This window comes from Ascidiella aspersa, chromosome 8 (genome assembly GCF_963924565.1).
Source record: "Ascidiella aspersa chromosome 8, kaAscAspe10.2, whole genome shotgun sequence".
Lineage (NCBI taxonomy): Eukaryota > Metazoa > Chordata > Ascidiacea > Phlebobranchia > Ascidiidae > Ascidiella > Ascidiella aspersa.
Genome location: NC_139454.1, coordinates 5,298,868 through 5,325,052, shown reverse-complemented (window position 1 = coordinate 5,325,052; position 26,185 = coordinate 5,298,868). Strand labels below are relative to the sequence as shown.

General features: G+C 39.3%; 1 protein-coding gene and 1 non-coding gene across 2 annotated transcripts; one reads left to right on the top strand and one right to left on the bottom strand.

Moving 5' to 3' along the window:
- The first annotated feature begins 2,997 nt into the window (after positions 1–2,997).
- On the top strand, positions 2,998–13,726 carry LOC146135314 (uromodulin-like). Its single transcript, XM_083395274.1, has 10 exons — positions 2,998–3,236; positions 4,009–4,069; positions 4,539–4,683; positions 5,302–5,441; positions 6,358–6,470; positions 8,025–8,163; positions 10,210–10,314; positions 10,684–10,750; positions 11,960–12,143; positions 13,389–13,726. The coding sequence occupies exons 1-10, from the start codon at positions 3,170–3,172 to the stop codon at positions 13,595–13,597; spliced, it is 1,230 nt and encodes a 409-aa protein (XP_083251400.1). The 5' UTR covers positions 2,998–3,169; the 3' UTR covers positions 13,598–13,726.
- Positions 7,589–7,660, bottom strand: Trnap-cgg (transfer RNA proline (anticodon CGG)). Its single transcript has one exon. It is a non-coding gene; the product is annotated as a tRNA-Pro (tRNA).
- Positions 13,727–26,185: the final 12,459 nt, after the last annotated feature.

Genomic DNA, 26,185 nt, shown 5'->3' with positions numbered 1-26,185 from the left:
AAGTTTGAGCAGAAGGTTGGGAATCCACACGACTTTGTGAGATACAGCATCTGCTGGTTTCCAGTCAAGTTTTGGTCAGCTTTCGACACCACCGCTTTAGCATTCGCTCCAAAAGATATCAGAGGAATACTCCCGGCGGCTACGGCTGAGCCAAGAAGGCTACTGTTCCTTTGCAGGGAAACTGCCCCACTTCCTGAATAGAAATCTCCACTCGCGAAAGTTGCTGCCTCGTCCGGAGTCGTGAAGTTTTGCATGGTGATGCTTGAAGAGTTGTGAGACGAAGGGCTGCTGGCGTCCATTACAACTGACTGGACTGTTACAGTGCTTTGACTTGCTGCATAGTTTGACATACTACCTGTAATGGTTGAACGTTTAAGCAACAGTGTTTTTAAAGTTAGCTGGACAACTTATGCTTTGTTACAATTCTGTTATATCATTAAAACGTAACATTTTATGGAAATTTTAGCCGACAAGTGGCTATTGCAAACTACAATATGCGGCGACTCTTCAACTTTCTCACAAATAGTTTTTTTATGGCTTTTAATTCCTTATTTATCTTTCAATAATTCTAAGCGTTATAAAAACAAATCAAACATTTTCGTAAACGCCCTTTAAGAGGATAAACACGACGGTTTTGAAATTGCTGCGCTTTGTTATAATAACAACTGTCCAACACAAAATCATACAATCTAACTTAGTAAACCACCATGTTAAATTGGTTGAATATCGTTTGTAGTGCAGTCAGTCCGCTTTGGATCAATTATATAAAATGCACTATTGACGATCCATTAGCACTACCGCAGCGTTGATAACTGTCGGTAAAGTCACTAAGATGAATCCATTACCTGGGCATTCTGGTACGAAGAGTCAACTGGGTTTACGGAGCAAATGTTGTTGTTTAAGTCAAGCGTTTTTTTAACAGTTTAATTTAAATATTGGTTTACGATGTATATAATTGAACACGTACGAAGAATATCAAAGCCCATATGGAAGAAGGTATCATTTTCAACATTTCGAATAACTCTTTATGTTTGTTCAAGATAGTCATGTGGTCATGGACTGTTGGAAATGAATAAAGAGTTATTCGAAAAGTTCAAATTGATAACTACTTCTGTATGTTCTTTCGCACAACCGTGCTTCATCAGGTCAAAGTATCATACTTTGACCTGATGAAGCACGGTTGTGCGAAAGCTTGTCGAGAATCAAATACAATTTGTCTTTATACAGTGCCACCTGATTTCTCTATTTAGAATTTGGACAAATACGGCCATATACAAAGATGTATGTTCTTTGTTACTCTTGCTACGGTTACTACAACCTTCGACCATTATGCTCCAAAATTATAATTGAACAAAAATCAATTGTTTTACAAAAATATTCCTATTTGTTTACCCAAAAACAAAATGCCTTTCTTCATAAAAAAGATAATAATTTTTGTCCAATTCCGGTTTACAAAACACGTGTGTTATTCAGGGATGTAAAAGACCGGCGTGAATTACTATAAATTGTAAGGAAGGTTAAAAAAATGAATTCGCAAGGTTATTCAAAATAAATTTAGAAGCGCTTAGCGACGTACCACAAAACGAAACACCACGAAATACGTATGCAAATGGAAATTAGTGCGTTTGTTTGCCTATTAGTGTAGCTAAAAAAATGTAAAATAAGCCTCAGTTATTATTTTGACGATCCTCGTTTATTAGAATACAACATGAAGCTTGTTCAATATTCCGTCTTCTGCGAGAACGTAACACGATAGGCTTGAACGCTGTGATAAAATCTTAAGCGGTAAACCCTTCTGGCGGAAAAACGTGGCGCAAAGCATAAGCCTAAAATTGTTCGGACATTTTAAAACCGGGTGTGCGTTACAAAAAGTGAGAGTTTACAAAACAGACATTGCGGATCTTGGACAACTTGGTTTTGATTTCTAATTGGAAGATATTTTAATTTTTTTTCGTTATGTGAATATCGTTCTAGTTTGCTTTCCAGTTCCTAAGGAAATAATTCAAATTCATCGAAATAACATTTTTTGCGAAATTAGTCGGCAGTGTTTTTTTAAACTAAGCAAGCAAAATGTACAGCGTATATAGGAATGTTTGTCATATTCATTTTGTTTGAAACAAAAGTTTTTTTTTCTTAAATTCTATAAATTACAGAAAAATGTCAACAACAAAAGCAAAGGCAGGGGCTTCCTAGGCAACATAGATTTTTACGTAAAATAAAATATGTAAAGGAGTCTGCCGACAGGTGGAATGAGCTCCAATCAGGCGGGCCTCTAAATGAGTAATGCGCCTTTTCTTGGCGGGCGTTCCTATTAACGCGCCTCGGTACTTTACGAAAACGTGCAGAATCGCCCTTGCGTCTCCATTACACGTTGTTTTAAAGATCGTAAAGGAGATAAATGAAACTCGCGATGCCAAGCTGCGATCTGCTTATGCCCTTGGGCAATTCCACGGCATTAGGCTACGCTTGTTTCCATGTAGAGCGCCTGAGCGGAATTTAAAGCAGGGCCGTACACACAGTGATTTCGGTAATGCCGCAATCAGTATTAGTTGAGCGTTTAGAGGGCCTTTGTTTGCGCGCTGTTTGGCCTATTGAGACGAATTCGATGATAAACTGTAGTTTAACTGTTGCGAGCAATACATATTTTGGAAGTTTTTTTGAGATTTGAAAGGTTTTTTCGGAGATAACACTTTTTTATATAACCGTTGTGAAAAGGTTTAAATAAAGTTTAAAAAGTTTGCTTTCAACTTGCTTGTTGATTTTGTTGAACTTACATTTTGTTTACTAGGAATATCGTTAAATTATGCCCTCACCCGACCTAATGTAAAGACAACTTGGAAAATAAATTATATAGATTTATTATATTCGACTGCTCGTACACAAAAGTATAAAAACACGAAAGAACAGCTTTATGTCTGCCGCGGCGCCTGCGTTTAATAAAGGCGTGCACTTTAAACGTGCGGTGTTTAGCTGGCTGGTTAAACAGGTTTTGTTTCACAGCATTGCGAAGAAAGTTCTTTAGGCCAGTCCATAATACGGTGTGCGCGAAACTAAAGGCGTCTTAGGATTACGCATAATTGTAGCATCGTCAATATAACAGCGTAGGCTACTGTTCTTTAGGTCCAAGATAATTTACCTGAGATTCAGCAAACATAAAGTTGTTGGGTTTATGAGTTCGGGAAATGCGACAAAGATGAAGCCAATTACTGTTCTGCTGCTGACGTCCTTTTGTGCAGGTGGGAAAAAATCAGGCAAACGTGATTGTAATTGAAGTAATCAGCAGGCACATTTAATTGCTTTAGGTTAACTCATATATGCATAGTTCCACCATTATTTTCTCGCCTAACGGAAAACACAGAGATTAAACAACACAGAAGTACAGAACTTATTTTAGTAAACCGACAATCAGTTTGTTTGGATGCTATATGGTAAATATTTTTCGGTTTACTAGGTTCTGTACTTACTATATCCTTATCATTGATGTGCAACCAGAATCGTTGCTTTTGCACTATTCGGATTTAGGCAGATTCTGTTTTTCGAAAGAAAATTCTGATTGTAACCGAAAGTTAACTGCTTTCTTTAAGCCAACTGCTTCGTCGTTTTTGCACGCATAAAAATAAGTAAATTGGCATTCCTGTTAAAACAAGAAATTGTAAAACAGAAAACTTTAGAGTAAGTTATACTCCCATTAATTTATTTGACTTACTGGGGAAACTATATGCCTTGCATTTATAACGCTTAATAAAATGGAAATAAGTTTTTGTTTGAAAAATAAGTGTAAGAAATTTTGATACTTTGGAGCATAATGGTTGGAGGTTGTAGTCAGACGTAATAAGAATATCAAAGCCCATACAGAAGTAGGTATCATTTTGAACGTTTCGAATAACTCTTTATTCATTTTCAACATAGCTATGTTGAAAATGAATAAAGAGTTATTCGAAACGTTCAAAATGATACCTACTTCTGTATGGGCTTTGATATTCTTATTAAATTTTGATACATTTTCAGCCCTAGCCGAACCGGAACTGCGATGTAACTCTGGGAGCATACACGTTTCAATACCAGACAGGTGAGCCTTAAAATAGACAACGACATTGTATGGAGGCGTTCCCTAATTACATTTTAAGAAGTTGGTAGCTTATTGGTGATATAAGATTATCATGATCTGATTTCCGATTATCATGATCTGACACTTGAAAATTAATTATATGGGCACTAATTCCTTAAGAAAAAAATAATTTAAAACGTAAAAAGGAACGGCGTAACTCGATAGGTTTATAGTTGTTCATGTGATAGGTTTATATTTGTTCATGTGATAGGTTTATATTTGTTCATGTGATAGGTTTATGTTTGTTCATGTGATAGGTTTATGTTGGTTCATGTGATAGGTTTATATTTGTTTATGTGATAGGTTGATATTCGATCAAGTGTTAAAGGCTGTAGCCTCAAAATTCGACTGTTGGTGAAAGTGGCAAACAAATTTACATTAACTTCACCCCATACTTAAAGCTTAAACATAATTAACCAACGTTTTGCAGCTTTTTGACTGCCAACAAGATTTCCGTCACCGATCGTCGACAAATCCACTTCCGCAACTCGATGGAATGCTTTGCTGACCGCGTGGGAGACAGTTACGTCATGACCGTCTACTCTCCATACGCCACTTGCGGCATGAGGGTGATTGTAAGTATAGAGCAAGGGTGGACAATTCGTTTTGAACAGAAGCAGAAAATGTCTTGGCGGGATGAAAAATTGGGATCTCGAATACATTAATACAACGTGTGATTCATCTTAAAATAATCTTTAAATTCCATGGTTCTGATAAGCTGGTAAGAGTAGGAATATCCTAGGATGCCTTCCAAGCGTAATACATTATAGAAAATACTCTGAAATAACTAAAAAAAGCAGCGGGCCGAAATAAACTGCTTGGGCCGCGGATCGCGTTTTTGCGACACAAACACTTATCAGCAAGTTTGTTGAGGAATGATAGCCAATAAACAGAAAAGGCCCTCACGCTGTTTAGTGACAATTTGAATGAAATGTATTCAAAAACTTTTTTTCTATTTTTTGGTAAAAACCAACCCTATTACAACGTTTTAATTGCCTGCATTTCCAGTTTGACCCGATGAAGCACGGTTGTGCGAAAGCTTGTCAAGAATTCAAAGCAATTTGTCTTCATAGAGTGCCACCTGATTACCCTAATCAGAATTGGGAAAAATGACAATTTAGAAAGATCAATAAATATGACAGCGATCGAGCCTTAACCCGAGAGCTTTTGCAGTACAACGTTTATGTTCGCAGCATGACGGAAACGAGTACAGGTTCCTCAACGAGATTGTCTTCTCCAGTCCTGAAAAGTACGAACAACTGATGAGCATCGAGTGTCGGTACGACGATAAGTACGTGGTCAGCTCGTCATTCGCACTCACACCACGCGTCAGGTTAGTGCTGCAAGCAGTTTTGGACAACTATATAGTTCTGCAGCACGGGTTAGTAAACTGGGGTCCATGGACCCCTTGGTGGTTTAGGGACAAGCTAATCACCTAATGCAACCGAATTGTATTACAAGTTGTGGATAGGGACACGTGATTACAAAACCCCATGGAATACTTACACACACATAGAATAGTTACACAAACCCAATAGAATAGTTACACAAACCCCATAGAATAGTTACCCACACAGAATAGAATAGTTACACACACCATAGAATAGTTACACACCCTCATAAAATAGTTACACACACTCCATAGAGTGGGGTATCTAGGACCCCTAAAACTTTTTTGATGTCGCGTGAACCACGAAATGAAAAAATTCAAATAATGACGTCATAAATTGACGTCACAATACAAATAGACTTCATAAATCTGTTGATTTCAGTCTAAAAAATATAAAAGTGAAATGAGGTCTAAATACAGTCAGTGCAAAACCGTTTTGTTTTTAATTAAACTGCTTTCTTTGAAAAAATGATTACTTTTTAAATATACATTAATATTTCAATTAAGCCTTCATGGACCCCCTAAAACTAATTCACGGACCCCCAAGGGGTCCATGGACCCCAGTTTTAGAACCCCTGATCTAAACGAATAGGTTAGTAAATTTCCTATCGTTTACTAAGCGGTTACGTGCTGCAAAAAGTCAAGCGTCCACGTCAGTCGTTAATTTGCGCATTTAACTTAATCAATTGCTATTGTCAGTGTCGATTACTGGCCCAATGTAATACTTTATTTCGACACCAATTTATGATATTGAAAAAATGATACAATAAACAGAAAAAAAAGATATAAAAAACATTTTTCTACATAAATAATAAATCGGATATGGCTCTAGTTTTATATTTTGCTGCAATGTTAACAGGACACTGAACTTCGCCACATCTCAAGGAACCTTGAGTGTTGCGATGAATCTCTACCAAAGAAGCGACTTTCACCCGAAGAGCAAACTGGGCCCCAGGCCTTCCATGGTTGTAGGTGGGAAGAATTATATAATTTGGTGATAAAAATAGTATGCAAACTGGGCGCCAGGCCTTCCATGGTTGTAGGTGGGAAGAATTATATAATTTGGTGATAAAAATAGTATGCAAACTGGGCGCCAGGCCTTCCATGGTTGTAGGTGGGAAGAATTATATAATTTGGTGATAAAAATAGTATGCAAACTGGGCGCCAGGCCTTCCATGGTTGTAGGTGGGAAGAATTATATAATTTGGTGATAAAAATAGTATGCAAACTGGGCGCCAGGCCTTCCATGGTTGTAGGTGGGAAGAATTATATAATTTGGTGATAAAAATAGTATGCAAACTGGGCGCCAGGCCTTCCATGGTTGTAGGTGGGAAGAATTATATAATTTGGTGATAAAAATAGTATGCAAACTGGGCGCCAGGCCTTCCATGGTTGTAGGTGGGAAGAATTATATAATTTGGTAATGAAAATAGTTTGGACTTTGTTGGTTTAAATTTCCACTGAAATATGGTTTAAATTTCCACCGAAATATATAAGATTTTAAATAAACCAAAGGTAATGAAATAAAATCAGATCGTCTGGGCTTTGTGGCTGGGAAGTTTTACATGCCAAGGAAAACGAGAAAGAATTAAAGTGTGTGAACACTGAATCTTTGTCTAGGGAAAAAGAAACTGGCATCGTCCGGGATTTGAATGAAATGAGAAATGAAACTATAGGGACCTCACGCACCCGAAGCGAGAGTCACACACTAGACCACTGGTTCTCAACCGGGATGCCGCGGCACCCTTGGGTGCAATTTCTAACGCTCAAGGTTGCCGAGAAATATTTTGGAATCTTTAAGAACCTGATTTTTTTTTAGAGTGGAATAAATCCAATTATAGCTTCCTGCGTTCTGTAAAGTAGAAGAGTGTTGTTCCAGTTCCGATATTATGACATTCTAGTAAATTACCAACGGTAAAATCTTGTAGGGATGCCCCAATCCATTTAATATTTCTGAGGGGTGCCGCTAGCAATAAAAGACTGATAAAAACTTCCCCAGACCAACGAGCAACTTTTTTCAATCAAAATATATTTAATCTCAGATATAAAATCGATAAACTTTTTGATTACCATGTAAAATGTAGTAAAGTGGGCTCGTCCGGGAATTGAACCCAGGACCTCTCGCACCCGAAGCGAGAATCATACCCCTAGACCAACGAGCCGTGGTTTATTGACAATTTAATAATAATCTTAGACTAAACGTAAAGTCTGTCGTCGATCGAAAGCTTCAATATTTATTTTATGTGCACACTAGTTTAGGTCCTGACAAATAATAATTAATGGTCTGAATATTTATTAGGGACATGGGTCGATCCGTCACAAAAGTAGGCAAAGGAATAGCCCGGAACTATAATCGTGGGATGTTACACTCTTCTTTGATATCCCTGTGAAAATATTAACAGTAAACAGCGAAACCGTCATTTGCAGTTTCACTAAATTTGCGTGGAAAGAGCTATCAAACATTATGCGTCCCAAAAGCATAGGGGAAGCTGAATAACATTTTTAATCACCCGAAACAATCGACAGGTGTTCCCGTTTATGTATCGGTTGATATGGATGACGTATTCGGCGATGACGACATAGTGACGTCATTGGACAGTTGCTACGCAACAACGAGTGAGGCTTTTGAAGTGATGAAAAACTATCACTACCTCATAACCGGCAGGTATTTTACTTCAGCTGTTATAGCTTTGAAATTTTGCTTTGTATCAATTTAATTATTATACGATTTACCACACTTAATTAGCTTGACGTTTAGTTTTTAGATGTATGGCCGGACAAAAGTTTTTGTCTGTCGGTTTTTATTCGGGTACGAGTTTATTAGCATCAACACTTTGTCTAAATGTTTCCTAATTTGGCCCAAGAACGGCCAGCTAAAAGTTATTGCATTTCTGACCTGGTTTTAATTTAAACTTTACTCGCCTTTCCGCCTAATACAGTGGTTCCCAAACTGTGGTACGCGTACCACCGGTGGTACGCGAGAGTCTTTCAGGTGGTACGCGACTAACTTCAGCATACGTATAAATTTCGAAAACGTTCAACTTTTTAAACTTTCAGATTGGGTAATTTGCCGTGCTGCGTTTTGGTTACCTCGTTTAACTTGAGGTTTCGCACGTTTATGACGTAACACTTATCTTGTTCAAGATAATAAAACGCTAATTGTTAGCTGGTTTAATATATATGTAGTAATAAACTAATAGTGAGCGGTGTAGTTGTAGTATGTATCGACCAGCTGGTGAAGAAAAAACAACTATCGCATTGAACCTTGGGTTTTGTTTAATTTATGGCTTCTTTGTCTTCCTGGGTAAAGTTTAATTCTGCTTACTTATTTTGTATAATATGCTAAAATAGTTAAAGCAGCGGTTCGCGGTTCTTAACCGGGGGGGGGGGGGTTGGGGGGGCGCACCCCCCTAGGGGTGCGCCAAGGAATTCTAAGGGGGGCGCGAGCTCGACTTTATATATTTTTAATTTTTGCAGTGATTTTAATGGTTTCGTTTGGGTTAGGCATAATTCCTACATACAAACTCTGTTTTTTGCCAACTTTAACATTAAAACTGCAAAAATTTTCGCGCTGCGCGCCAATCTTATAGTTCCCTTTTAGAAAATCCATGGTATCACCGTCCTATTAAATTAACTTATAGATAAACGATAAAAGCTATCGCCCTTTCGGACTATTTTTCATCCATATTTTATATATGATAACAGGCTATAGCAACAGGGGGAGTCGAACTTTTTTTGCGCGAAACTATATTGTTTTTGCAATATTGCCGTTGTATTGTGTGTCGTTACATCTTTTGAAACACGATAACGCAATGTATAATATTTGCGCTTGACATTTTTTGCGCTCGACATAATAACTCTTACAACTGTGGAGTAAATGCCCTCGCAACACGTTTGTCAAAATCAGCTCGATAAAATCAATGTGTCGAGCTCGCGCAATTTGTTGCGTGCCCAATGCGAAACGCCTCTTCGGTTGCAGTTTAGCCAATTCGACCAACTAAAACTCAAAATTATTCGCGCTTCGCGCGACCAACAATCCCTTCCTTCACTATTTTCCTGTTTTCTCAGTGATATTTAATTGCAAAATGTCGAAATATTAGGGGGGCGCAAGACATGAGAAAATTACCAAAGGGGGGCGCGGCTGAAAAAAGGTTAAGAACCACTGAGTTAAAGTTTGAGATATTCTGGTAAGGTGTAACTTAGGTGGTACATCAACACTGTACAAAAGCTCAAAATGGTTCGCGAGAAAAAAAGTTTGGGAATCACTGGCCTAATAAAACCAATCGATCAACGTTTGCTTGTGATTTTATTGCTGTCCATTAGCTATGACCACATCCTACAATTTTGCGTTCAGGTCAACTGTATTACTAGATCGATAGGCCATAACAGGGGGTTCCTGAACTTTTTACACAGAGGAGCTCTAATTTTTTTGTTTATTACTCGTGTGTCAAAGTAGGCAAGATATTTTTATAGATGACGTCATTAATTAAAATAACAATACATATAGACTTCAGAAATCTGCCACTTTTGGCCCGAAACAATGCAAAAGTAAAATAAAAAAAAACTCTAATGGTTTAATTAGGCCTTCGAGAAACCCCCAAAACACGTTCACGTATCCCAAGTAGCCATGATGGAGCCCAGTTTAAGAACCCTACCACTGCATTACTAGGTCACTGGTATAGGCTACGCTATAGAAATGTTACACATACAGGTGTGCCAGTCCAGAAGACGGAACGGTCCGTATCCTGTCGAACGGTCAAGGTCGCAAGGCGAGATTCATGTTCCAGATGTTCCAGTGGAAGATAAGCAGGGAAGAGTGAGTTTACGCTTCTTTATTCCCTAAGTGGACGCCTTACAGTACACTGTACCTTGCGATTTTACGAAAAACAACTTGACTCGGACATGATTTTAAAATTGACTAATACGACTTACATTTTGGCGTACAGGCAAGCATTATCTAAAATAATATTGAATAATCTGAGTAAAAAGTAGTTTAGCTTACACCGTTTAAGATTGTTACTGCTTTTCAGAAACTAAGAACGAAATTTATACCACAGTTTTTCTGTGAGAACAATAATTGTATTTTTGTTAGGCTTATACATTAATTAATTGGCAAAACCAAGGACATGCTAAAATACCCGTTTACAAGTTCAACAAATACGTTAGATTTGTATATTTGTTACAGATACGTCTATCTGCATTGCGGAGTCCAGATATGTAACAAATCATCGCAAGTATGTTCCGGCCAGGGGGTAAGACAAATTCGCGTATTTCTATCTTACACACTCTTTACTTGGTTGCACTTTTATTAAGTAGTAGCCCAGGTAGGCAGTACCCATTTTAGTAAGTACGTACAGGGGATTTTTTTGCATTTTTTCCTACGTGTGTTGTCTATAGCAGTGTTTCTTAATCAGGTGAATGGTTCACCCCAGGGTGAATAAAATGTTTGCAGGGGTGAATCAACCAAAAGGGGTGAATAAGGGTGAACCGTCAGGAATGGATTATAGTCAATTGTTTTTCTAAACTTTGTGACTGTGTTTTGTGCTTTTGTAGCTTTATATGTCTGGACTCGAAAAATTGTAAACACACGATGGTAAAACTTATCTTGAGTTGACCTTAACAAACGAAACAACCAAAGTAATTTTATGCTGTTACATATAGATGAGATAGTTTTATCATATCATGAGACAAGGGTGAATGAAATCTTGAGATATATGCTAGGGGCGAACAAAACTAAAAAAGTTTAAGAAGCACTGGTCTATAGTACTAGCTTACTTTTGGTGTTATTCACCCCTGTTGAAATTGACTTGCATATAGGCTGCCGAAACGTTCGTTAGGAATTAAAATTACCAAAGAAGCTTTTGATTAACATAACCATGCCCGGTAGCAAGAGTTTACGTAGACTATGTTGACTATATTTGATTTCTACTTACCAAAAAACTCATGTGATTTCAAAGTAGAGATACCAGGAAAAACAAATATAACATACAACGTTTGCCCAGAAATAGACGTTTGCATACCAAGTAATTTATAAAAACAGTCTTCCGTGTATATTCCAATCGTACATTTACATATTCTAATAAAACAATTTACATATTCTAAAAACCTCGCTTCATGTATGTGTTTATAAAATGAAGTTGTTGGTATGTGTGGGTCTGGTTGGATCCTAATTTCAATTGTGGGGACTAAACCTAGATGAAAAAGTGTCGTGGACCGTGGATTAAACTTTTACGTCAGAGGGGTGATTTTAGGGATTATAACGAATGTACAATGTGCCTATTTAGCGCCCATACGATCCAATTTAAAACAAAACGTTGACATGGAAACTCGTCCCTAGTGTGACTACAGTACATTCAATTACCTTAAATTGGCGAGTTGACAAAGATTCAATACACAGGCTACCTTTGACAACACACCACATAACAAAATACCTCTTAACACAAAACGTTCGTTTTGCTCAGCCCCTCTGTAACGGGGTGACCGGTGATTCCGCCCCACGGAGGGTCAAGCGCGACATCGTCAACAAAGGGGTATCGAGCGATTTGAGCGGGTTCCTAACGTTCGGCCCCATCACTATGGCAACGGTGAAGGGTGAGGGTCGCCCCAGCTATACGACCAAGCTTAAAGCGCCTAAATTAAACCAGGGTAAGTTTTCCATCGCATACTTCAGCGACGTTTAGATTTATTAATTTTAATCTACAGTCTTTTTATTTTATACTTTTTAGTATATAAGCTGGCTAACGCACTCTCGTTTTAATTTTTAACCCTGATAAGGTCAGCTGGTATCTGCTGCCGAAACGTTGGTTTATACTTTGTTTACATTAGAAGAACGAATTTTAGTTATTAAGTTTTCCTTTGTTAACGAATTGCAAAGCCAAAAAGGTCGAGTCCACATCATCTTGATTAAGACTTAAGTTCCTTTTTTTCTGATTGTATATGGAGTTTCTGCACCTGTTCAACACCTAAAGATGCTAAATAATGCTCCAATATAGAAACTCAGAATGATAGCAATTACGGCCTACCTTTTATAAGTTAAGCTTTGATTTACTTCTCAGTCACTTTGACTGAAGATGACACAAGCTCGTATTAAAACGTCTTAATAAAGATGATGTTGATCTGCTTGACCTTTTAGGCTTTGCAAAGTTCTTTATCAAGCTACATTACAGATTCGTGCATAGTGTACCCAAGTAAGTTCCTTTAGGCAAAAAGGGATTGAGATACTTAGAGAGACAGCATTAAGTGCAATACCACATTAGGCTAGTAATTCCTTTGTCCCATATTATGTGATCGGAGCCGATACCCGATGCAAAGTGGCAACATCGGTGCTCATCAGGTACTAGGTGGTATGGGTTTTAAATATATACCAAAATAATACAGAAATTTCAGTCATAATGTTCAATCCGTCTCAAAGATTTCCACGTTGAAAGGTGAAATATTCAAATATCAGTTATAGGTTAATAACTGATGGTAACTAAAATTTCTTTTAACGTAAAAGCAATTTTTTTCTTTTCTTACCGAATAAAAATTAGTTTAAACATTTCAATGTCATCTAATTTGTTTATAGTAATGTTGTCTTTTGTTATCGGGTGTCGGATTGCGGTAAAATATATTACATTTAACAAATTCTATCATCTAATTATTTATGCCTTATGGTTTTGGTATCGGTCGCCAATACATTGATATATTAACTAACGTTAAAATAACATCATAGTACAAATTCTACGTTTGAATAAAACTACTCCTTGTATAACAGCGAAATTCGTCCTTAACGAAAACAAATATTTTAAAAAATGACTGAAACCTATATTCTGCGTGTTAGTTTGATATAATACCTGCAATCCAAGATTTTGCACCTTATATTAAACAACTTTCACAAAGTTGTTTATCCAGAATTCCTAACCACCAGCGTCATTTCTGGAGTCTTTGGGGTCCTCGTTCTTATCTGCGTGGTCGTCATCATAGCAACGGTTGTCAGGCGACATAAGCGTAACCAAAAGATGCTCTCCAGCGCTAGCAGGGACAAGAGCGTCGACGTTCCCATTCATAAAATCGCACCGGACTCTTCCTTTGAAAAAAGCATCACGTTGCCGCAGACTTGACTCGCACATGTGACTATAATAAAGTGAAACCGAACGCTGTTGTGTAAGCTTAAAAAATGCTAGCTAGAGCAGGCCGTCCCTAATGTTTTCCACCCTTAACATTTGACAGTATAATAAACTGAACGTTCATCTTTGTCTGACACTCTTTGATTTATGTGTGACTCAGTTGGAATGGTGTCATAATTTTTTTAATTCAAATAAAAATTGCATTCTATTAGATAGAATACTCGTTTAAAACATACTCAAGACCCTGTCACTCGTTGTGTAACCCTGCAAAGGACTTAGAAAAACTCCTATGACATCTCATTTTTAGCTTGGAACTATGACATCTATTTTTTAGCTCTGCTATGACATCAAGTTTTTAGCTCTCTTGTGCCATCTAGTTTTTAGGTTCGAGGTATGCCATATAGTTTTTAGCTCTGGGCTAATAACATTTAGATTTTAGAACTATGACATCTCGTTTTTAATTTTGAGCTATTACCATCTAGTTTTTAGATTTGAACTATGACATCTAGCTTACCTTAGAAATTCCCTTTAAGGCGAATTGTGATCAAAACTTCAGATAACGTTATACATGCAAAGCCTGTTAAATTTATTTATAATTCCTGAACACGCGAAGTGCCAACCGAGCATAGCAAAAATGATCTTGATTTTAAAGTTGAATTACGGCGCCCCGTTGTCACTATAGGTTTCCGACCGCATTACTTTACAGAAAAGTTCCTTATTATTTTTTTTCTGACAACTGAAAATTTGACAACCATGCAATTATACAGCGTCGAAAGTTTGCTGAAATTATTTAATATTTGGCAATTGATAAATCACGTCCGACTTTCAACTAATTTTGGTTCCTTTGGAAGCCTTGGTTTCTGAATCTCCCCCGGTTAGCACATTCATTTAGCGATACAATTAACTTGCCTAAAACAGTTAATGTTATGTACAAGAAACTATGAAACCAATTTGATAACATTTAAGTTATTATTCGTGTAGCACTGGGGTCGGAAACCATGTTCGTGTCTTGGACCAAAACGAAACTGTAATAGGTCTTTGCAGAACATGAAAATTTATCCCAACAATGTTGTAATAAACATGCCTTATTATAGGTTAGGGAAGGTTGCCGAACCCTGGTGTAGCGCGTAAGCAAACGTCTTATAAATGATAAACTCTTGAACAATTTTAAATACAATTAGAAAGCCTGCGTGCAGCAGGCCTATGTTAAAAGCAACCTTTAAGTTGTCAGTCTGCATTAATTTCTATTTTAGATCACAGTGACCTTTATCCATTTTTCTTTTTCCGAAATGTCAAACAAATGTCAGTATAATCTAATTTAATTCCTCAGTTGGTGCTGAACCTAGTTCCTGCTCTTATCGTAATTAAGCGACATCATAATGCTTTTAAGGGAATTAACCTATAATCTCTGTATCGTTTCTCAACGCCATATAAGCAATTTTTCGTAAAGATGTAAAACATCCTATTTTTTGTTAAAAATCAAAGCTGTCGGCTATTCATGGCAAATTTATCAAGCTAAATTCAATATGGTGCACGTTATCCACTATATTTTACAAATTCAGAAAATAATTCTCTCTTGTAAACTAACATTGTGTTTGAAATTATAAATACGTAGAAGAGAATGAAAATATGCAAATTTACACAATAGATTATACTTGATTCGTGTATAGAACAAATAGAAATAAACATATACATACATTTCTGCGACTTAGGTCATTAAAAACATTACGACACACGAAAACTCCGACACAGTATAAACATAAAGAGAAAATAGAAAACTTTTCAAACTTGATGTTTGCATTACAAGTGTTGTTTTATACCGACAATAAATTACATACAGTGACGTCAAAAAATGACCCCTTAAAATTACACATTTTACAAAACGTGAAAAATAAATTTAGCTATCCCTGCCAACAACACTCATTTCAGTTTGCCTGGTAGTGCTTCGATGAGAGCTCGCACGCTTTTTAATTCGAGTGAACATTTGTTTTAGAAACGTGGAGTATAGCAGCGGGTTTAAAGCACTGTTGATGGGCAACAAAATACCAGCACTGATAATGTAAACATCGTTAGTAAGGGGAACACCAGCTACCGCCAAGAAACCGCAAACGCACAGCGGGATCCAGCAACAAAAATCAGTAATAAGCAAACGAGAGATACGTTTTTGCATGTTGCTATTCACTTGACTCTGTCTTGCTTTGCTCATTTTGTTGCTTTGTATATAAATCAGAACATACGAAACAAGCATGAAGAAAAACAGGGTAAAGTTAAGCGTGATAAGAAGCACAGAGTATTGCCAGGAAGGGTCGTTAACAGAAACGAAGAGTCTGGGCATGCAAACACTAGTTTCGCCATAGTAACCAAAGATGCCAGTTATTGGAAGGTTGGGAAAGGTCTTGCCTATCAGCTGAGTCACGTCAAACCAAGTGGGGTTGGTTAAGTTGCGTTGTATTCTGTGCGCCAGTTGAAACATGGCGTCGGAAGATATTCTGTCCGATCGAAAAAATCTAGACGAAAACCAAACGTAAGCAACAAAATAACCAGACGAATAGTGAAACAACGGTACAGCGGCTAAAAGAAAACCTAAAACCCAACAACTAACGCAGCTCAAATAGACCCACTTCATTTTAAGCGATCTGGAGTTAAATGGGTTGCACACAGTGTAGAGGCGAAAGGCGGTCATTGCTGTCATTGTGAACGCGCTGATTTGGGAAGCAGCTACAATTGTAAATCCCAACCCGGCACAAGTAGAACTTGTGCGCCAAGCAGCATCCACCGAACAGTAATCACCAGAAAACTGAAGGCCTTTGACAGCGATTGCAAGCAGATAACAACCGATCATAAAGTCAGCAGCCGACAGACTCATTATGAAAACGTGTGTGCTTTCTTTCAGTGCGTTTTTGTCATCACGATGGAGAACAAATTCTTTTAAGGAGGTGCCGAAAACCATCAAGTTAAACACGCAAGCTATTATTCCCATAATCCAAAAGCAAGCCCTAAAAAAGGGGTTCGCGATCATTTCCTTTTGATTGGAAAAGATCGAGTTTCGCTTACTGACAGCCGGGCATTCGTCACTTCCGTCCGAACATTGCTTGAATCCGTCTTCAACAAACTTCTTGGCCACGGAAATCGGCTTCTTGTTGCGGCAATAAAACCGTGTCGCGTTGCAACGCGATTCGAGTTCGTCGGAGCCGTCATCGCAGTCTGCTATACCGTCACAAAAGAGATTGACGTCAATGCTCGTGAGGTCACCGTTGGAGCATATGTAGCGCTTTGGACAGAGAAGCGTTTCATTGATGGCGCATATAAAAGGCCCTGCGAGTTTGGGCGATCCGAGACACACCGGTCCGTATTGCGATTTAACGACAACACACGAGTTGTTACACAAGGCTGGAGGACTTTGGCAGCCGGAGCATTCGTCCGACAAATCTCAGCATTCGGGCCTTCCATCGCATTTCACCGCTCGCACCAATTTGCGCGTGTTGTTGAATGCGGTGTTGTAGCAAGTCACTGTTTCGTCGTCCCCGCTTACAGCTTGCAAACCGTGGTGGCATCGCGGCCGTGTGGAATTGCTTTCGCAGTTTGCGCTCTCGTTGCACAGCACTCTGTCCATGTCAACGCAGTCCGTTTCGTTGCGGCAGTGCATTTGATTGGAAGGACAAGTGTCCCTAGCGTTGCCCAGGATATTGTCACAAACCGTTTGATTTCCGCACAAGCACTCGTCGGAAAGATCGTAGCAGTCCACCACCCCGTCGCAAACCTGGCTTTGCGATATGACGAGTCGCTTGTCCAAGCACAGGAAGCATTTGAACTTGCCATCGACGAAACATAGATCTGACTCGTCGACGCACTGCGCTGCGTTGTCGTAGAGATTGATTTGAGGCAAAATGCACACTCCCGTGTTGCTGGGTCCGGCGCACTTGAACCCGAAGCCACTGGTCGAATCCTTGCACTCGAAATCGAAGCGATTGTTGCAGAACTGCCAAGTGGGAAGCGCCCTGGTCTCGTTGCATAAATAATAGGAGCGGCAATCTCCAGTTTCCACGCACAGCCAACTTCCAGTGGCCAGCACCTTTTCCTTATTATCCCGTTGCGATCGATGGATCTCGCAGCAGTTAGAGTTTCCGTAGTTCTGAAATGACTGCAGGGTGTTTTTGCGCTCGGCGTCAGAACAGAGCATCACTCCGTTTGTTATCTTTTCACACGGTTCGTCCTCTCCGCCCCAGCAGTGCTTAGTGCCATCGGACAGCCGAAAATTAAGGACGCATTGGCCAGTGGGCGGACAAGGGCTGCCGTCTAGGCATTCGCACATTCTCTCGTTGTACTTGCAGGTGCAGTTTCGCATATCGCTCGTGTCCAAGCAATTGCTGCCACTGCATTTCCACTCGTGCGGAATACAGTTGCTCCCGTCCAGGCAACGCCACTCGTCTTCCGGGCAAGTTTCAAAGCAGTTTACGTCGCTCCCGTCGGCGCAGTCTTGATGGTTGTCGCACACAGCACTTGGCTCAATGCACTTGTTTTCCGATTCGCACTTCCACGCAGTGTCGGCGCAAGTTGTGCAGTTCGACTCGTCGCTCTTGTCGCTGCAGTCCTGTTTGCCGTCGCACAATTTACTTTCGCGAATACACCTGCTTGTTGTGTCTGTACACTTCCAAGGTCGATCTTGGGGGCAGGTTGTGCAGTTCGACTCGTCACTCCGGTCCTCGCAATAAAAGTTGCCGTCACAAACTAAACTTGCATTTATACATCGGGTTCCTGTCTTACACTTCCAAGGTCGTTCGTCCGGGCAGTTTGTGCAATTCAACTCATCGCTACCGTCTTCGCATTCCTCCACGCCGTCGCAAACCTGTTTTTGGGCGATACATTTAGTTCCAAATTTGCACTTCCAGGGTCGATCTTTGGGGCAAATCGTGCAGTTCATTTCGTCACTACTGTCGCCACAGTGCGCGCTACCGTCGCAAACACGACTTTGATTTAGGCACCGACTTCCGCTCACGCACTTCCAGGGCCGATCGATGGGGCAAGTTTTACAGTTCGACTCGTCGCTGCCGTCTTCGCAGTCTGTCCTATCGTCACAAACCAAATTCTGAGCAATGCAAGTGTTGTTACCTGACTGACACGACCACCATCCACTCGGGCATGTGTTCGCGCATTTCAATGCGTCTGTGCGACCGACGCAATGCAACTCGTCGACTCGGTAAAACTCTGAGCAGATATTGGCTTGAGAGATACACTGAGTCCCACACAACCACGCGTCGTTCTTGCACACGACGCAAGACATCTCGTCTTCAACATAACAGTCTTCTTCGCCGTCGCACATCTGGGCTTCAGTGATGCAAGTTGCAAGCCAAGTGCATCTGATAGGACATTCGGGCTTGCCGTCCAACCTTGTGCTGATGTCGACTGCAGGGCCGGAGTATGCTGCTGTGTAGAGGCTTGTCAAAGCAGCTAGCAACACAGTTTGAAAAGTTATGATCTCCATTTAATGTTAACCGTAATCACAATTCGTAAGTGCTTGTTTACCTACCTATAAGTCAAGCTATTGAAAATAAATTTGGAGGTCAAATAATACTCACAGAAAAATCGCGACTTACTCTTTGGTGCCATTCTATTATAGTTGGATTATCACTTTTATTCTGCTGAGCTTTTTAAAGTCGAATAGCAACTTCCAGGCCATTATAACGAAATAAACGCCTAAAATGCCATTTCTTATGCATGACATATGCTTTGTAAGAAGTAACTTTAAAAGGTCTTGATACCTCTAATAACTCAACTGAAACTTAAAAAAAACTTTTTAACAACAAACTTTTATAAAGAAAAAATATTCATTTTAGTTGCAGACATGAATCCGTCCCTATGGTTGTTTTGATATTATCTCATTAATTATTTACAGCATAACCATTACAGCCTAAGATTGCATTACACTTTCTTTGAACGTTTACATAATGCGGTATACATGGTATAATGTGCTTTGATAGTTATTTTAGGCTTTAAAACAGCAATATACTTTAAAACAATTTCTAGGTCGCACTGGAAATTAAGCTCTACCAGTTTACAACATGTCCTCGTCGCTTTAAAATTGTTTTGCGCTTTCTCTAAACAGCGTATAATGAGCAATAAATACGCTTTTTAGATGGGTATACTATATAGGTCAAAAGCTTGCGATAGAACACTGTGTCGTTTGCATCACGTTTATTGCAGGCGCGACAGAATCGAACAAACACATGTTTTGTCCACAACCCTTTGACAGTATAAGCTAGGACGATTTGGTACTACAGTGTTTTCGTTGATTAATGTGTCAATCAGTTCTGATGAACCATGCGCATGGCGAATCAATCACATGCTATAAACGTGTGATATGTTGAGTTGCAGACTAATCCGCTCGTCCTGTAGTCACATTCATGGGTGTCTGTCAAAACGTGGCTTGGCGAAGTGACAGCCGTATATCCAACATTTATTCTGTTAAATATAAAGTAATAAAAACATCAAAGTTAAAAAAATTTATCTTTTCTTAGGCTCTTGTCCAACTATTAAAAGTTCTAAAGTGCAACATTGCCTCCAAACCACATCGAAAAATATGGGGCACAGTGTAAGCGCGGCAACGAAAATTATATCTATAGATTTGTGTAAAACCTTCACAGATTGTTTACTAAAGCTGTACGCGTTTTGTGAGATAGATTAATGACACAAAACTGCAAATCTGCGTTTTAGAGTACGGTAGTGAAAGAAGCCAATTTTAGTTTCTGACACCAACCCAAAATAAAATATATTGATGTAAACCTAAAAAACTGCATACGTCTGCAAATTTGTAATAGCTTGTTCTTGTTTTGTCATCATTAAGAACAAAATATTGTGTTGCAATAAAATAAAATCATATTTATAGATATATATCGTTTTACTTAGGGGTACATTTCGTACCTACAGTTGCCTTGTATCTCTGCCAACACCGTCATTTTAAAATTGTCTACTTTGCCAAAATACCTTTAACTGATTTTTTCAAACTAAATAGGCTGAATCTGAGACGTAAATAAAAAAACATTTATGATCAGATACACTGTACTTCCATATGTAATTGCGCCCTCAAAACAAAACCTGGCAGCATATTTTATGCTTGTCGTTGGTTCCATAGCTAAACTATAACTGCCAGTTATTTATGAACGACGCCTAAAGGCACCGCCAGGAAAAAGAAATGAAATGCCTCTCATGCAAAAGTTTTAGAACTGTGCTAACGCCCACATGGAGTAGTCACATACCATTTGCCTGTAACTGCTTGGCGCTATTAGTTTAGTACAGGGGTTCTTAAACTAGGGTCCATGGACTCCTTGGGGGTCCGTGAACTAATTTCATGGGGTCCGTGAAGACCAAATTGAAATATGAGTGTTTATTTAAAAAGTAATTAAATCAAAAAAAAGAGTTCAATAAAAATTAAACGTTTAACCACTGAATGTTAAACTCCTTTTTACTTGAACCATCAGCATATTTCTGACAGGATTGTGACGTCAATTTATGAGATCATTATTAATAACTTCTTGCCTATTGGGGTCTACGTGAAGCAAAAAATAATTTTAGGGTTCCGCGGTGAAAAAAAAGAACCCCTGGTTTAATACGACAAATCGAACCAAAAAAGGTACGTGACAAAGTTTCTATAAAAACAGCCTTCTCGCTTTGTGATTTTTTTTAACTTTTGTTTTTAGGCTGATCTTTTCGTTTGCTATTGATAGTAACAAATGAACTGTTTTAAAAGCTAACCACAACTTTTTTTGGAATTATTACTGGTAAAGAACAAAAGTCGAACCGTTTTTTTGGGCTGGTGCCAGGTGTATTTCATAAAAAGCAATGATTTTACAGACAAAAAGTATAATCTACAATACCCTGAAGAAACCGAATGTGAAACAATTCGCACTTGCATCGGACAAGTAAAGCACTATGGTGGCCCATGACTGTCATCCTGTTTTTTTCAATTTAAAAAAAAAATTAACTAACAAATAAAAAATAACAAAAAAAAGTAATTAAAAAAATTTAAATATATAAAAAAAATAAATATTTTAAAAAAAAAAATTGAAAAAAAAAAAAAAAAAAAATTGAAAAAAAAAATTAAAAAAAAAAAAATTGAAAAAAAAAGTAAAAAAAAAATTGAAAAAATAAAAATCAGTTAAAACAAAAATTAATTAAAAAAGAAAAAAAAATTAATGAAAAAACACAATTTGAAAGAAAAAAATTAAAAAAAAATTAATTAAAAAAAAAACACAAAAAAACTCGACATGGCCCAGGACTGCTATTCCCATATAACATGATGGACCATCACTGCCATCATAGAATACTTCAATATACTGATATGCAATATTCTATTTTAACTTCAAAGCAAGCGCATGGAGGTTTGCCACTTGGAAATACTTTAGTGTTCATCGAATGGGTTCATATTTACTGCATTTTCTTTTCGCAAGGTTATAAAACCCACCAGATGGCCAATAGACCAAGTGGCAAACCTGCATGCGCTTGCTTTGAAGTTGAACAGAACACAATACAATATTTCATATCAGTATATTGAGCAAATATTGAAAGAACGCGGTGGTCGCTGGCGAAGTATTCCATTAGCACTGAGGGGACCTGAAATGCAATTTTACAATAGCGAAAATTATAACGTTAGTCAAAATGTTTAATGTTTATTTTTTGTTGAAGTTTCATCGACTTTATACGTTAAAGGAAAAAAACTAAAATTGGCAAAGGCCTACTTAAAATTTATACATAAATTTTGGTATAGTTTTGCAAAGTAATCCAAAAATGTTAAATCGCAATTACCATCGCCAAACTGGATTGTGAGTAACACATTCAGTAAAAACAAAAGGCATGATAGAAAAACGTGTAGAAGCACCTTATTATAGGTTGGGGAAGGTTGCCGACCTTTGATTCACCGGGTATGCAAACGACTTACTTTAGATAAAAAGAAACTGAAAGAATTTCAAACACAATTATAAGCTTGCGGGCAGTTCACCTTTATTTGGCAGTTTGCATTAACATCCATTATAGATGACATCGACTTTAACTTATTTTTATTTGTCTGAAAATGTCAAACAACTGTCTGTATGATCGAATTTAATTCCTCAGTTGGTGCGGAGCCTAGTTCCTACTCTTATCGTAATAGAGCGACATTATAATGCTTTCAAGGCAAATTAACCTAGGCGCTGAGCCTTTCCTCAACGCCATAAGCAATTTTTCGTAAAGATGTAAAAACATCCTATTTTTTTTAAATCAAAGCTGTCGGCTCTTCATGGCAAACTTATCAAACTAAATTCAATATGGTGCAAGTTATCCACTATATTTTACAAATTCAGAAAATAATTCTTTCTTGTGAACTCACATTGTGTTTAAAATTATAAATACGAAGAAGAAAAGAAAAATCAAAAAGAAAAAGATGTAAAGTTACAGAATGGTTTGTACGTGATTACTGTATAGCACAAATGTACATAAATATATGCATACATTTATGCGACTTAGGGGATCAAAAACATTACGACGCACGAAAACTTCGACGCAGTAGAAAGTTTTTTTAATTTTACGTTCGACATTACCAGGGTTCTTTGCACAGACAATGAATCACACACAGTGACGTCAAAAATGACACCTTAAAAATATACGTTTTTAGAAAACGTGAGAAATAAATTTAGCTATGTGTGCCCAACACATTCATTTCAGTTTGGCTGGTAGTATTTCGACTATAGCAACTCGCATGTTTTTTAATTCGAGTGAACATTTGTTTTAGAAACGTGGAGTATAGCAGCGGGTTCAAAGCACTGTTGATGGGCAACAAAATACCAGCACTGATAATGTAAACATCGTTAGTAAGGGGAACACCAGCTACCGCCAAGAAACCGCAAACGCACAGCGGGATCCAGCAACAAAAATCAGTAATAAGCAAACGAGAGATACGTTTTTGCATATTGCTATTTACTTGACTCTGTCTTGCTTTGCTCATTTTGTTGCTTTGTATATAAATCATAACATACGAAACAAGCATGAAAATAAACATGGTAAAGTTAAGCGTGATAAGAAGCACAGAGTACTGCCAGGAAGGGTCGTTAACAGAAACGAAGAGTCTGGGCATACAAACACTAGTTTCGCCATAGTAACCAAAGATGCCAGTGATAGGAAGGTTGGGAAAGGTCTTACCTATCAGACGTGTTACGTCAAACCAAGTGGGGTTGGTTAAGTTGCGTTGTATTCTGTGCGCCAGTTGGAACATGGCGTCAGAAGATATTGTGTCCAAACGAAATAATCTAGACGAAAACCAAACGTAAGCAACAAAATAACCAGACGAATAGTGAAACAACGGAATAGCGGCTAAAAGAAAACCTAAAACCCAGCAACTAACGCAGCTCAAATAGACCCACTTCATTTTAAGTGATCTGGAGTTAAATGGGTTGCACACAGTGTAGAGGCGAAAGGCGGTCATTGCTGTCATTGTGAACGCGCTGATTTCGGAAGCAGCTACCAGTGTAAATCCCAACCCGGCACAAGTAGAACTTGTGCGCCAAGCAGCATTCACCGAACAGTAATCACCCGAAAACTGAAGGCCCTTGACAGCGATTGCAAGCAGATAACAACCGATCATAAAGTCAGCAGCCGACAGACTCATTATGAAAACGTGTATGCTTTTTTTCAGCACATTGTTGTCATCACGATGGAGAACAAATTCTTTAAAGGTGGTGCCAAAAACTAGCAAGTTAAACACGCAAGCTAATATTCCCATAATCCAAAAGCAAGCCCTGAAAAAGGGGTTCGCGATCATTTCCTTTTGATTGGAAAAGATCGAGTTTCGCTTACTGACAGCCGGGCATTCGTCACTTCCGTCCGAACATTGCTTGATACCGTCTTCAACGAATTTTTTGGCCACGGAAATCGGCTTCTTGTTGCGGCAATAAAACCGTGTCGCGTTGCAACGCGATTCGAGTTCGTCGGAGCCGTCGTCGCAGTCAAGTTTGCCGTCACAGGAGAAATTGACGTCAATGCTCGGTCACCGTTGGAGCATATGTAGCGTTTTGGACAGAGAAGCGTTTCATTGATGGCGCATTTAAAAGGCCCTGCGAGTTTGGGCGATCCGAGACACACCGGTCCGTATTGCGATTTAACGACAACACACGAGTCGTTACACAAGGCTGGAGGACTTTGGCAGCCGGAGCATTCGTCCGACAAATCCCAGCATTCGGGCCTTCCATCGCATTTCACCGCTCGCACCAATTTGCGGTGTTGTAGCAAGTCGCTGAATGCGTTGTTGTTGAATGCGGTGTTGTAGCAAGTCATTATTTCATTCTCCCCGCTTATATCTTGCAAACCGTGGTGGCATCGCTGCCGTGTGAAATTGCTTTCGCAGTTTGCGCTCGCGTTGCACAGCACTTTGTCCATGTCAACGCAGTCCGTTTCGTTGCGGCAGTGCATTTGATTGGAAGGACAAGTGTCCCTAGCGTTGCCCAGGATATTGTCGCAAACCGTTTGATTTCCGCACAAGCACTCGTCGGAAAGATCGTAGCAGTCGACCACCCCGTCGCAAACCTGGCTTTGCGATATAACGAGTCGCTTGTCCAAGCACAGGAAGCATTTGAACTTGCCATCGACGAAACATAGATCTGACTCGTCGACGCACTGCGCTGCGTTGTCGTAAAGATTGATTTGAGGCAAAACGCACACTCCCGTGTTGCTGGGTCCGGCGCACTTGAACCCGAAGCCACTGATCGAATCCTTGCGCTCGAAATCGAAGCGATTGTTGCAGAACTGCCAAGTGGGAAGCGCCCTGGTCTCGTTGCATAAATAATAGGAGCGGCAATCTCCAGTTTCCACGCACAGCCAACTTCCAGTGGCCACCACCTCTTCCCTATTATCCCGTTTCGATCGGTGGATCTCGCAGCAGTTAGAGTTTCTGTATTTCTGAAATGACTGCAGGATGTTTTTGCGCTCGGCGTCAGAACAGAGCATTACTCCCTCGGCGATGTTTTCACACGGTTCGTCCTCTCCGCCAGGGCAGTCCTTGAAGCCGTTGGCCAGCCAATTATAGTAAACACATTGGCCGGTGGGCGGACAAGTGCTTCCGTCCATGCACTCGCACATTTGCTGGTTGTTCTTGCAGGTGCAGTTTCGCCGGTCGCTGTTGTCCAAACAGTGCCTGCCACTGCATTTCCACTCGTGCGGAATACAGTTGCTTCCGTCCAAGCACCGAAACTCGCCTTCCGGACAATTTTTTTTGCAGTTTTCGTCGCTCGAGTCGGCGCAGTCTGGAAGGAAGTTGCAAACAGCTTTCCGCTCAATGCACTTGTTTTCCGATTTGCATTTCCACGCAGTGTCGGCGCAAGTTGTGCAGTTCGACTCGTCGCTTTTGTCGCTGCAGTCATGTTTGCCGTCGCAAACCAAACTTGCATCGATACATCGGGTTCCCGTCTTGCACTTCCATGATCGTTTATCCGGGCAGTTTGTGCAATCCAACTCGTCGCTACCGTCTCCACATTCCTCCACGCCGTCACAAACCTGTTTTTGGGCGATACATTAATTCCAAATTTGCACTTCCAGGGTCGAGCTTTGGGGCAAATCGTGCAG

What these genes read in the sequence shown, in the direction of transcription:
- LOC146135314 (XM_083395274.1), top strand. Translation starts at nt 3,170, where the DNA reads ATGAGTTCGGGAAATGCGACAAAGATGAAGCCAATTACTGTTCTGCTG. An exon ending in GCTGACGTCCTTTTGTGCAG is followed by an intron (nt 3,237 to 4,008) that starts GTGGGAAAAAAT and finishes ATACATTTTCAG; the next exon opens with CCCTAGCCGAACCGGAACTG. An exon ending in CACGTTTCAATACCAGACAG is followed by an intron (nt 4,070 to 4,538) that starts GTGAGCCTTAAA and finishes AACGTTTTGCAG; the next exon opens with CTTTTTGACTGCCAACAAGA.